At 31.3% G+C, this 14,039-nt stretch overlaps 1 protein-coding gene across 1 annotated transcript; it reads right to left on the bottom strand.

The window, feature by feature from the left end:
• Positions 1–9,695: 9,695 nt before the first annotated feature.
• On the bottom strand, positions 9,696–12,269 carry LOC139770881 (leukotriene A-4 hydrolase-like). The gene is made up of 7 exons (XM_071703136.1): positions 12,164–12,269; positions 12,026–12,094; positions 11,467–11,755; positions 11,047–11,348; positions 10,636–10,893; positions 10,245–10,546; positions 9,696–10,177 (listed from the first exon to the last, which is right to left on the bottom strand). The coding sequence occupies exons 2-7, from the start codon at positions 12,089–12,091 to the stop codon at positions 9,946–9,948; spliced, it is 1,449 nt and encodes a 482-aa protein (XP_071559237.1). The 5' UTR covers positions 12,092–12,094; positions 12,164–12,269; the 3' UTR covers positions 9,696–9,945.
• Positions 12,270–14,039: the final 1,770 nt, after the last annotated feature.

Raw genomic sequence — 14,039 nt, 5'->3', positions numbered from 1 at the left:
CTGTTTACAGCTGCTGTAAACAGGTGGCCTAAATAATTTAGATCGAATTTGAGGTATAGGCCGCGGCCTAAATGCAGAGTGTAACCGTGTCCATTAGATATTTTCGTCTTAATATATTAATATGTAAACAAATGAATGATATTTAATCGGAATATGATCTGTATACGATTTGATATTTGATACATATTGTACATACTTATATAAGAGTGCCATTCTTGTTATATCATAAATCTTCTCGAATATATTAATCGACTGCGATATAATCATCAAAAGAAGTATGTTTTCATCCAACTTTTACGACAAAAATCTTCAGTAGACATCATCAGCAGCTAATCAGTATATTTGACAAAAATCAGTATATTTTACTGGTTATAGATCCTAATTCTGATTCAGTTAGCATCAGCTAATAATTAGAATTACAACTACATACATATATATATATGTATACATATATACTTACTAGAGAAATAAGACTCGAGAAGATAGGATCATATCTTTTAGTATTTCTTGTAGGGTTATATACTTGAGATCCATTATGGGAGACAGATACGAACACGTGTCACGTTATTGCCGTCGACAAACAACGGTAGCACATATCTGTTTTGTGCCAATATTGTGACGCTAACAGCGTGCATTATATGATTATATTGATTATAACATCGAGTGAAGATTTATTCCAAACGTAAGAATATAAGCTTAAATCTATACTCTATTACTCTTGTCTCAAGATAGTAAATCAATCTTACTTAATTCGAGAGAGAGAGAGAGAGAGAGAGAGAGAGAGAGAGAGAGAGAGGGGAGAATAAGAATTATTCATTTAATCTTAATATTGTTTTATTTTTATACTGCATGAAGTTGTGACAGGATTAAATATGTCTAGAATATTTTTTGTCTCGTTATCATCAAAGAAAGTCTTTCTGAGAGGGTACCTTTATTATCCTATTATCTCGAATTGTTTTACAATGTCAATTATGAGAGAAGCAAATAAAATCAGTAGCGATTTTGTTATTGATGGTAGAATAATGTCGGGCAATCGATAAATCACAAGTCAAAGTATATCAAGTACAATTTATCTTACTGTCGGCACAGTTTATCGTGCGGAATGCTATCAAAAATTCAAATAATAAATAAATCTACGATTTAATCGGACATTAATGTGAGCATTTAGGAAATTTATCACATAATCAATTTATGATCGTATTATGATTAGATGATTCACTTAGACGAGCGACTTATTAGATACGATTACATATATAAATATTAGATGCAAGAAAAGCATTTTGTAGTTCTTTGTGCATTTCTTTCTATTTCTTATCTTTTTCTTTATTATTTATAACATAGATAACTGTAACTTTAATATTTCAATTTAAACTGATCGAATTAATTATATACGTGCAAATATATATTTATAATATGTATATGTTTTTATATTGTATATATAATATATACAAAATTATCTGTAGTCACGATACACTTAAATAAATACTCGTCGCGATTAATTCGAATTTTAAAGTTGCAATCGGGATATTGATTTCTGCGAAAAATATACATCCGAAGAATCATTAACGTCTCATTTGTTACACGTGTCTCGCATTAATGATGAATACAAATTAAAAGTACATATGGCAATACTATTCATTTTCATCTTATCAGGAGATCATAATTGTTTTATGTAGGATAGATCTTTTTTATATTATTTTTCTATCATTGTTTTCTTGTATATACCTCAATTATGCCGTTATCTCCGTATTATTTCTAATTTTTCTTTGAATCGGTCAATAATCTGCAGCTATTATCATTATTGCTCCTTCATCGATGTCTTAAAAAGAATAAAGATTATGGTGTACAAAGTAAACATTTCATCCGCTTCATGGCAAAGAACTCAACGAGATTTCTCATAATTATATTACGATAATATTAAGTAATCGAACCAACGCGCACCAAGAGCTGCATTATTAACTAACCGCATTTTGCATAACATTGCCGTGCCGGGTCGATGACTCCGGCGGTGTCTGTTTGGACATCGGGAGTCGAAGATATTCTTTCCTTCCTCTGCAAAGCAAAAATCCTAAAAATTACGTGTTCGACAATTATTTACTATTAAATGTACTTTTATTTTCTATATTTAATATTAATTATAATTACAAAGTCAATTAATTCTTTGTCTTTCACAATTCTGCATCGTTTCATTTATTATTCTACACCATTCCATCTTTTAAATTAATATTTTCACGATCTATTATGTATATTTGTAATAGAACTATTACCCGATAATATCTTCGATGACGTTAGTCGAACGAGCAAGTGAAAGATTATGTATCGGTTGCCGCGATAGTAGGTAATTATGCTAGAAAGGACGAAGACAGATCGGGATCTTTAATGTCATAGTCCATTTGTCACGTTAAACCCAGAAGTAAACTGGTTCACTGCCACGCGGTTTTATTACGGAGAGAAAGGAATACCTCTTCCTACAACCGCGAGAACCGGACTCGCAGCTACCAGGAACGCGAAAGAAGAGCACAGGAAGAGATGTATGAGAAAAAAATGTACGAGTTCGACCAGTTTGTGACACTTTGTACATATATAATCTGTTAATTTGTTAAATAATAAAAAAGATTATATCAGAGGAGGAGATAAAAGAGTTAAGAAATAAAAGATAATGAAAATGAGTCAGCTCTCTTTGTCGTGTCCGTTATTAATAATATATTTAAAGACGAAACGACTAGAACTGAAAATAATAAGTCGGAAAATTAAAAATAAAACCGACGAATTATCGACTTGCAGCGATAGGATGTAACTCGATGGATCTGAAAGTGACTGAGAGTACATAGCAATCATATTCGTGATTATTACTTAGCTACTGCACTCTGCTCTCTCTCTGCTGAAGAGCAAAAATAACACTTTCGACTTTTCCCTTTCTACCATCTATAACATCCGAAGGAACGACGCGTGATATACGTGATATACTTCACTTCTGGAGTGTGTCTTACTTTCGACAAATTTTTATACGATTGCGGCTGCTGTGCAATAAAGCCAACATGCGTCGATCAATCACCCCGCGCGGTGATCGATAGACACTCTATCGTCGGCCGGCCTTTCTTGCCAAAGCAAAAAAAAAGAAAAATTGCATGATCGATGGCGGCTAAAAATAAAATCCTTCGAAATGATATTGCGCGCGTAGGGTGACGGCGCGGGAGGAATAGGTATATCTCGGCAACAGATTTGCGGTGGTAAAAGAGAGAAGAATGTGGATAAATAATGTATCCGTCGTAATCGCGGCGCGTTTTGTCTCGACTCCGAGAAAGGAACAGTAGGTCACCCGGTGCGACAGAAAACGCTGAGTGACCCGATGTTTCTTTCTCGGTATTAGAGACAAATGGCTACCCTGACCTCGTCCATTTGTGTGACAACCAGCTGCACCGCGAATGGTACGAGAGGTCGATTTTTTAACACTGACGGTAATGTCGGTACGAATCGGTATAAATAATTTTAGTAAGTAAGTAATTTGTAATAATAATTTATAGCGATAGATAAATTATGTGATTAGAAAGTCACAAATTAGAAACTCAAATGTATTAAGCCAGATAAATCGATATTTATGTCGTTTTATATATATATATAATTTTAAGTAAAAATATGGAATTATAAATATTAATTGAATGTTAATTATATCACGGAGAAAAAAATATTTAGATTTAAAAAAATATTTATTTAGATTGCTGCTAATAGCATATTTACTTAATATAATACACATATTTATTTAGAATTAAATATTTTTATTTAAATTAAGTAAAAATATCTAATTCTAAAGAAATATGTATATTATATTAACAATAAGTAAATAAGCTATTGGCAGCAATCTAAATAAATATTTTTTTTTATCTAAATATTTTTTTCTCAGTGTAGTAATTGTATGTTAAATAGCATCAATTAACATTTGTAAAATAATACTAAAGAAGTTTAGTTATTCGTTAATTAAACATACATAAATACGAAATTTTTAGTTAAATTTTTTTGTAGGAACTTTATTATTCTAATTATAAAGTTTTTATTCGTGTAAAGAGGATGAAATGACGAATTATACTGTGTCGAAAAATTACAGAGTGCTAAAAATTATATCGCGTAGGAAAAATACAGAGGAAACTTACTATCTTTCTTGGAACTTTACTGCACTTCAAACGTAAAGTACCACGCTTCAATTTTACGCGCAAGAATCCAAAATCTGCTTAACGTGATAAAACACATTCTCGATCAACGTTTACTACGTCGTACCACGTACCACACACACGCATCATATTCACGGCGCGATAAGCCGTACAAGCAAAAATCTATATTAATACATATTTTCAATTTAAATTTATTATCAACTTAAACTTATTCGCGATTATTTCTATCCTCTGATCTTTTCAGCATAAATTTTTACTAAATATTCCTTTAAGTTTACTGGATAGGAAACCTTGATCTTAAATTTAAATAAAGAATGAAAGATGAGTCTAACATGTGGCCATAAAAATGTTTTTGTATAAATTTGTATGATAAACGGTGTAATTAAACGCTCGCTTGTAATAAAGTGATATAACATTGTTAAAGATTTAATCATTTCAGTAAAGAGGTTATTTATTTCTTATACTCATAAAACACAATCGCGTTACGGGGTATCTAGATAAATCGCACATAAACTTCTAAATGCAGAGGCTGTGCGCATAATCAGCGTGTAATTCACTTAACACGGTTTATTATCATTTAGGTATGCTTCCATCATCCGCGCGCGTTTTGTATTTACATAGTTATCTTCTGACGTGTTGTAAACTCTTGCAGCATGCTTGTATCCATAAAAAAATTACATAAAGGCACTCTAAATACTCAATTATTAAATTTTTAATATTAATATTAGAAAAATTTAAAATTATACGTTTCTATATATAATTTAGCTGATTAAATAATTTACGTAATTTATTTAACCAAACAATAAATACAGATTAAAATTAAGATTGAAATTATGTAGACAGTATCCCAAACCGAGAATACTTTCTTTCTGTGCAAAATCTTTGATTAGTTCTTGACTGATTTTTATTTATGAATTTGGAACGTCGCGTCTCTCATTTTTTTATTATCCATGTTAATTAGCATATTGCTCTGAGATTATGCAATTCAAGTGAGATAATACAATTCAAACTGTAAAAATTCACATTTAATTTAAAAGCCTTTTGGAGCTGAATACTTTTCTAAGTTACTATTTTATACGCTGGTCCCTCACAGCGTAAGACACGCTCGTACGGAAACAGGATGCATCTGTCGTGGTACATTATCGTACGCTTATCTACGACAAAACGCGTCACGTGCAATCTTCCTCGACCCATTCCATATTCCGTATACGTGAGAGAATAAGGCTGCCCGGCCACCAGGGGAATGTGTCAGGGCCTCGTGAGAAAATCCGTTCTCATCGTTAATCGCAGCACCGGATCTGGTGAGACGGGTCGTGCATCTTTCCACCGTTCATCCGCGAAGGGACAATCATACGTTCTCTCTTTCGTTCTTTTCCCCCCCTTCTTCATTTGATCATCGTCTGCTTTCGCGCGGCTACGATCGTTTCGCAATTTCCTGCCGTATAGCTATCGGATCGTAGACTGATTGACAAAAATTTCCGATTGTTACCCTGCGCCGCAATCACTCTGTGCAATTACCCGCGAGTGAAATGGACGACTAGAACGTGGCTTATGACATTTTGACGATCGGACGAAAGATAATTCGCGAATAAGGCGTGCTTTGACTTCCGACCATTTCTGGAAAACTTGACTTTGCGCACTAGAATCGTGTATTTGGAAAAACAATTCGTTAGGTCTACTTTCTCGCCGCATTTTTAACGCTAAATCCAGCTACTCATCTGTTATCTCGCGATACATGTGATTATCTCTGAAGTACTTATACGCCATATGTGCAAAATGCTGTCCGAAATCCTTTTATCTTACAATTAATGAAAAAAGTGTTGATTCTGTAATTTCTACAATCTGAAGTAATATATACATCACGATATTGTAATCTAAAACTGAGATATACGAATAATTGTCAAATATACAATTGATTTTGATTTGGCTTTGCATTCTGAGAAGAATAAAGTTATGTGATTTTCATAAATCGCAAAAACGGAATTCAATCGTCAATTAAATTACGGCACACGCGTAATCATCAGAATACGACGATACGCGCGGGATTTAATTGAATCTTTTATTACACTTTTTTATTCCATTTCTAAAAGTATGTAACAAAATCGATTTTATTAATTTCCGCTGTAAGTGTTGTTCCTTGATGCAAAATAGATATTAATCAATATCTATTGGTGACGTCAATATTTATATTTTGACATCTCGATAATTCAACCGTCTTATTAAATGAGTGAAACTCAAGATCTCGAATATCTACATTTAACGCTAAATGCGCAACATAAATAGAGCGCTAAATCTCTACTAACGATCCTTTGAAGCCGTCAAAAGGATATCTCTATTCGTTATCTGTATCACGGACGTGCATGATACCGTATAGTTGCAAGTTTGTAGTAAAAAGTGAAGGTTGTAACGCTGAAATATAGGACTGAAAAAGAAAAGGACTCTTCAATAGAGATCAGTAGATCAGTAGAGGAGATAATCTGTTTTCTAGAACCATAATAAACCAATCTTGATGTGATAATTACACGCAATCCCACGCGTTTAATTGCTCGGCACACTAAGCGATTTCGCCCAATGTAGAAATTAATTATCGGAGGCATGGGATTGTGAACATTTCTGAGGAAAAGTACAGCTGTGCGATAATCGCTGCTACCAAAAAAAAATGCTATTGTGCGAATTAAAAATATCATAAGAAGTATGTCACGATGCTCAAAGAATGCATATGTTAATTAATAAGACTGTATTCTTACCGCGTATTTATTTAATGTACGTATATTAATATATAAACCCGATATTTTGTAATACTTAATCCAATAAAAATCTTTGACAAAGTTATATTGACATGTTGAAAGTAAAATAAATGGTTATAAGAAAGATACTGACGTAAGAACGTTAACGTAGATGTGGAGATAATATAGAGTTGAATATAGAGTTCAATAGTCATTAATTATTTCTAGATAGAACAACATACATTTATATTTTAGGATAACTATCTTTAATTTCAAAAGAAGACTTTGTTTAGGCAATAAAAACATCGATGAGAAATTTACGTAACAGCTTTGTAATTACATAATGTCAAAATTCAACATTTTTTTATATCCTCTTATTTCTCATATTATCTTTATTACTTAAAATTATTTTCTATTTTATTAAAATATATATTAATTCAAAATATTCTTTTGCACGATATTTTGACGAACACTTGTACGCGTTTTAGATTCTGTTACTTCAATAATCGCTATATACAGCGATTTTTTAAAAATAATTTATAAGAAATTTTATCTCATTATATTTGTCTTTCTTCTGCAGTTCTTTTATTTCACTTCTTGACAAAAACAGAATTCAAATAAATTATATTTTAATTAAATTTTAATTATATATGAAATTCAAATATTTACTAGTAACTTATATGTAGAAATTATTATTTGTATTTATTTATATGTGACATATTTGCTCGCGATATTTTAATTATGAATTAAATTGGTAAAAGAGCTTACAATTAAGTATGTTTACAATATCAGTGACAAGCGATCGATTCAATACGACTTTCTTGCTTTAATTAAATAAATTCTTATATAAAGTTAAATATATGTGCGATTTGCAAAAGTTCTGTTTCATAAGGAATGAGTTGATCTAAAATCTAATAATTCGATATTACATATTAATAAAAAGTCAAGACTTATGTAGGATATAAAAGAAAATGTTTACTTACTATCTCATTAATTAAAGGTTTTCTTTCTATTGTCAAAATCGCTTTTCCTTGGAGAACTTTTTGATTAAAATTTACATTTAATTCTAAATAGATATCTTCTACACGTGCCAAGTCTTACCATTAGAAAGATACAGAAGTTAAAAAATATAAATAATAAGTAATGATATATACGTGTAATGAGCAAGTACATGACAAGAAATATGATATTATTTAAGAGCTAAGGATATGTGCAACTGTTTCGTCCTTCAAACATTTTAATAAATTCTGCAAACATATTCTTTATTCTATTTTCTTTAAGAAAAAAGTTTTAAATTTATTATATTATGCTTATGTACACGGAAAGAATTTTTTGTTATATTTTACCTTTAAATTCACTACAAACTTGGGACAACTTGGCAACCAAGGAATTTTTAAAATATACAAAAGACATTTTACAAAGAACATGATAAAAATTACCAAGCAGATTGGTAAATTTTGAAAAATTATTGAAATTTCCTAGATATATTTTAGTAAAATTAATCAAACATATTTTATATTTTAATGTAATAGATATTAATATCTTTTATTATGGTGGATATTAATCAGAATAGCTCGCATAAAATTCTTGGTGGTACATGTTGTCCCATAACTACCATGATTTCAGGGTAAATTTTAAGAGAAAATTCTCTCCGTGTAACTAATTAAATAATTAACATACCTGATTTCGCAGAAGAATATAGATCATCGGTAGATTCTACGATCGGTAGATCCATTTCAAAAGAGTCGCGTTGTAGACTTTCCAAATGACTTGTGATAATAGATCTTCATGTCTAAATTGATCTCACGAAAGCCTCAGTTAGTTTTAACTCCTACTCATTTTCCTTTGTTTTGTAACACGCTCTGTTTATTAGAACGTCAATGTTACTGTGATTCCTCGCGCAGAGACATGTTTAAATTAGGTAAATTTAGTAAGTCAAACTGTCGTCGAATGCGAGACTCGTACGCTTTAATTACATACATGTAAAGATTTTCTTTATATTTAAAAAAAGTCTGAAGAAGTCATTTCTTCTGATTACTTTAACGGCACTCCCGAACGCATCGCGGCGCGACGAACTGTTACGATTCATTCATTTAAATCGGTGACGATATGACGTTGAAAATTATAATAACGCCCTGAAATAATCCTCAAGGTACGGGGCCTCCATTTCAGCCATCAATTTGTGTGCGAAAAATCGTACTTAAATCGTGAAAATGAACAAATCATGTAATCAATCAAATAGACAATTACTATCGCGTCTAAGTCGTATTAGAGAGAGAAGGAGTTATAGTTGGCGAAAAATCATGCGATAGCATGGTGCTCCAAAAAATAAATACCGGACTTTGCAAGATAAACTAAAATTGATTGAAAAATTATATCTGGATAGATATCGTAAAATTTAAATCACGTTATAAAATTTATTTTTATGTAAGAACACACAAAAAAGTATTAGATGCGTGCATATTGCACAAAAAGAATTTATATTTTTACCATATATAATAATTATTTTTTAACAAATAGATGAAGTGTGAGCTATGATAATGATTGATAATTAATCAAGGAGGTAACATAAAAAAATTACGTATATCTATGATTCGATCTTTTTGTCAAAAGCTAATGCTTTACTTGAAGTAATACGTAGTCTATTGTGAAAGACATGAAATTCAGAAACAAATGCAGATATATTTATGCTACGTACAAAAAATTACATTATAACGATTAATTATAAGTAAAGATATTTTATGTGTATAAAGATATATTTTTTATTTTTTTACATTTAAATGATTTTGACGATCCAACGGGAATTATCGTGCATCACAGCGAATCGAGCTCTCTTCAATTGTTAACTCTGCAACTACTTAAACAAAATAAACAACGTCTTAAATTCCAACGATATTATATCTTACATCAAATGCGTGTTATAAAAATTTGTTTCCCTCATATTTGTTCCATAAACAGTTCAAAAAGTTTTTTTTATAATAAATAATTTTATATTACAGTTACTAACAAGTTAGTGATTAAAACAGAAAATTAGGTTAATGATAACCAGATAATTATGATTTTAGATGTAGAATTTCGTCCAATTCTTTCTGGGTTTCATACAACATCTTTCCTTTATTACTCTTATATGTTTCGATCGCTTTTCGACGCATTTCTTCCCATTCGTACAAACGTTTAAATATGGGACATGCAATAACCGGCAAACAATATTCAATAGCAAAGTTCAAAGCTGAGTCAACTTTCTTAGCCCATCGAACTTTAATGCACAATAGCAGCCATAAGAACCTGTGAAATAAATGCGCTTTACATCAAGCAAATGTAAATCAATCTGAATAAAGATATATATATTTACCGTATTACAGCATTATGTTCGCAGTATTCCTCAAATTTGTAATGTTCTAAAATCCGTTTCAGCTTCTCCTCGGTTATTAATTTTACACGAAGATGATGTAGGACATGTAGGTACTGTAAGAATAATGATTTCTCCAAGTGTAAATTGATATTTCTATCCCTTAAAGCATCAGGTATATTATGGGTTTGGGTCCATTCTTCTGCTAACTCGAAATACTTTGTTTCCCATGCGGTCTTTTCCGGCACGATGGGTGGCGGAGGGTCATCACAGAACCACATGCTCCATGCAACATCATCTAGCATCTAAAAACATCATTGAAGTCGTTGTTTTTAAGTGCTAAAGATATGAATACTAGTGAAACTGTAGTTTGTATGTATAGAAGCGATGTTACCTCCTTTTTCTCAGGAAAGTATTGATACAAGTAGGCCTTCCACTCTTGAGTGTTTATACTTTTGAATGCAAATTCATTAAAATAAGATTTAAAAAATGGTTCGAATACTGAGGGTCCTCCTAACATATTCTCTAGTTCCTCTAAAAGCATACATCCCCTTTCATATGGCACATATTCGGTAGCTTCAATAGCGGGAAACACATCTTTCAAATTGGGTAATAAGCATTTTGGCCAGGTGAAATTTGTGGATTTTTTAATCTATCATACAATTTCAGAAAATATTGCAGTGAGAATGGGGGAATGTGTGTGTGTGTGTTTGTTTGTTTGTTGTGTATACATGGTAAGATTTTCTCATTTGGAAACATTATTTATTACTTCATTCTTTTGATTTAATTAAAGTTAATACCTTACCTTATATCGCAGAATGCATAGTCCTTTTCTTTTGAGAAGAGAGTTTATATCTTCAATCTGTATCAATAGTTTGCTTATAATTTTTCTGCTAATGAAAATGCTGAAACTCTTATTTAACCACAAATGCTCATAATTCGAACACGTAACTAAATATCCTGCCCAGCTCTTTGAGATATACCGTGCAAGTAAACTGATAATAGAACGATCTCCAGGCAGTAGAGTCGGCGAAATAAACATCACGCATGGACATTCTATTTCAAAATGGGCGATACTTGGTGGAAGCACGCATATATCGTATCTACCTAGAAATATAATTTTATATGTAATATAACAAGAAATAATAACAATTAGCAAAAAGGGAGGATTGATAATACGCAAAGTTAAAATTTATTGTGTATATAAATTTGGTTGATGTTTTACTCCAAAAATAAGGTCCACACAAACTTTTGGCATCCTTCAACATGCATTCAATCGTATTAATGCCTGAACGGAACGTATGGCGAGCGGAAGTCAAATATGTTTTTTCGGCATATAGACTGCTCCGAGCATTAAGTTCTTCTTTTTCTAATGCGCCCACAGCAATAATGACCGCATAAGATGGTACTGACTTATCTTGACAGAATTCATATACGTCTAATTTCGGATCCTCGGAGTTTTTATTTTGGAAAACAGCGGACATTAGAACTGTAAATACTTTTGGTACTGAAATCTAAACCATGAAATATATGTAAATAAAAATTAAATAGATACTTTATTTTAATTTAATTAAAATAAAAAGTTTATAAGAAAATATAGGCATTTGAGTTTAAATATACATTTGATTCATTTCTTCACTAATGCATTCCATCGCCTCGTAAATTTTTATTATTTTTATCAATAATATTAATAATAATCAATCGCACGTCATTCTTTTCATGTAAATATTGTAAATGAATCAATGCGGAATGCATACAAATACTACCTGTGATTAAATTCTTACCTTAGCAGTGTATGTAAATTTGACAGATGGGGTATCCTGGCAGGGAAACCATGCTCTAGCATACATTAGCTGAAAAAACAGAGATTTTTACATAATCTATGTTAATGTAAAAAAAATATCCTTATATAGTCGGTTTACCTTGTTGTTAGATAATAGAAAGGAATGTAAATTATCAGCAGTTTGCGCAGGTGTTAGCCAATGTAATGCAGGAGAGGTTGAAATTGTTTTATATTCAATCTGAATTTTATATCTGAAAATATCATATTGTGAGTGTATTCAACTTTCTAAATTAATAATTGTTAGTAATTGTACTTTTTTTTTAAAATATCTTATATTTACTCAGAGTTATAAATAATATCAACCGGCTGTGGTAACTGTACGTTAAAAGGATTTCCAAGAGCTAAACTATCAACATCTATATCATGACAATCTAAAGGTTTGTCATCAATGTCTGTGACACTTAACACAACAAGTCCGAGGCAATCTAAAATCTAATATTACACATTCAATATTACATATTAACACCAGACAAAATTATTGTTTGATATGGAGGAAAACATTTACTTACTATTTGGTTAACTGAAGGTTTCCTTTCTATAGTTAAAATCGCTTTTCCTTTGAGAACTTTTTCATAAAAATCCACGTTCAATTCTAAATCGATATGTTTTACACGTACCTCTTCTTACAATTAGAAAGATACAGAAATTAAAAAATATGAATAATAGGTAATGATAAATACATGTATTGAGGAAGTATATGACGAAAAATAATATATATTGCAATTATAAAATTATTATATAATTGTGTGTAGTATTATTTCTAAAATTTCTAAAACAAACAATTTTTATACCTTTATGCTTATTGTAAATTTAATATATTCTATGTATTCAAGAAGGTGCGCAGAATGTTGTCAGTTAGTTAAAACTGTGAAAGAATAATCTAATTTTGAGAATTTTAAATTGCTAAAGAGCTAAGGATATGTGCAGCAGTTTTGTCTTTTAAACGTATTAATAATTTTCGCAAATATTCCTTATTATATTTCTTCAAAAAGAAAATAAGTAAATAAACTTATAATTTCATATATTACGTTTATGTAGCTAATTAAATAATTGAAATACCTGGTTGCGCTAAAGAGTGTGGATCTATAGTGGTTCTTGAAAAATCCATTTTAGGGAATCGAGTTGTAGCCTTTGTAAATGACTTACGGTAATAGATCTTATGTCTAAACTGGCCTCACAAAGGAACAGTATTACTTTTAACTTCTACCCGTTTTCCTTTGTTTGGCAACATATTTTGTTTATTATAATGTCGGATGTCAAAGCAGGGCCGTGCGAAGAGAAAACTGCGCCCGGGACATACCATGAATTTGGCGCTCCCTTCCGTAGTTGAATAGAAGTTTGATCGGTAAAGTGACTTTTAGCGCCCCTCTGACATCGGCGCCCGGGATTTGGGCCACTTTTACCTTTTTTTTCGCATCGGCCTGTGTCAAAATGACTGTGATTTCTCGCACATATACATATCCGAATTAGATAAATTCAGTAAATCAAACTGTCATGGGCGTATTTCTTCTCTTTCTAATACTCAGATGCACTTTTGCTTTATTCTAAATAGGTAGAAAGTAAAGGAATTGGTGATTAAAAAAGTATCTTACGTGCATTTAGTGCACCGGGCAAAATTATCTTTTTCGTTGGATTTTCAATCTTTTGGACTGCTACCGTGTTAAGGTCGTTTTCGAGGAGAAAGAGGGGGGGTGGAGTTATAAGTCGGATAAAAGCCGTGTATTATTATCGTGCTCCAAAAAAATAGGCTTCACATGATATGCACACACATATATAGTGGACACGTAATATTTAACGTAATTTAAAGTAAATGTCAAATATTGTATTTAATCCATCACAATTAAGTTAATTACTACTAAACAATTGATATGTTACAGTTCTCCGTTGCTCACATTACTCAATCCTGCAATTCATGTACATACATAATCTGAAATTGATTGAAAAGTTATAAGTAT

Source organism: Temnothorax nylanderi, unplaced genomic scaffold (genome assembly GCF_030848795.1).
Source record: "Temnothorax nylanderi isolate EJ_2023f unplaced genomic scaffold, tnyl_v1.0 TNYL_tig0033_pilon, whole genome shotgun sequence".
NCBI classification, from domain to species: Eukaryota; Metazoa; Arthropoda; class Insecta; order Hymenoptera; family Formicidae; genus Temnothorax; species Temnothorax nylanderi.
Note: the sequence above shows the minus strand (reverse complement) of the source record. Positions and strands in the feature narration are given on the sequence as shown.

Excerpts from the sequence above, each read along its gene's own strand:
- LOC139770881 (XM_071703136.1), bottom strand. The coding sequence starts at position 12,091 with ATGTATGCTAGAGCATGGTTTCCCTGCCAGGATACCCCATCTGTCAAA. Across the intron at positions 10,547-10,635 it reads ACTTTCCTGAGAAAAAGGAG|ATGCTAGATGATGTTGCATG; the intron begins GTAACATCGCTT and ends TGATGTTTTTAG. Across the intron at positions 10,178-10,244 it reads GAACATAATGCTGTAATACG|GTTCTTATGGCTGCTATTGT; the intron begins GTAAATATATAT and ends TTTATTTCACAG.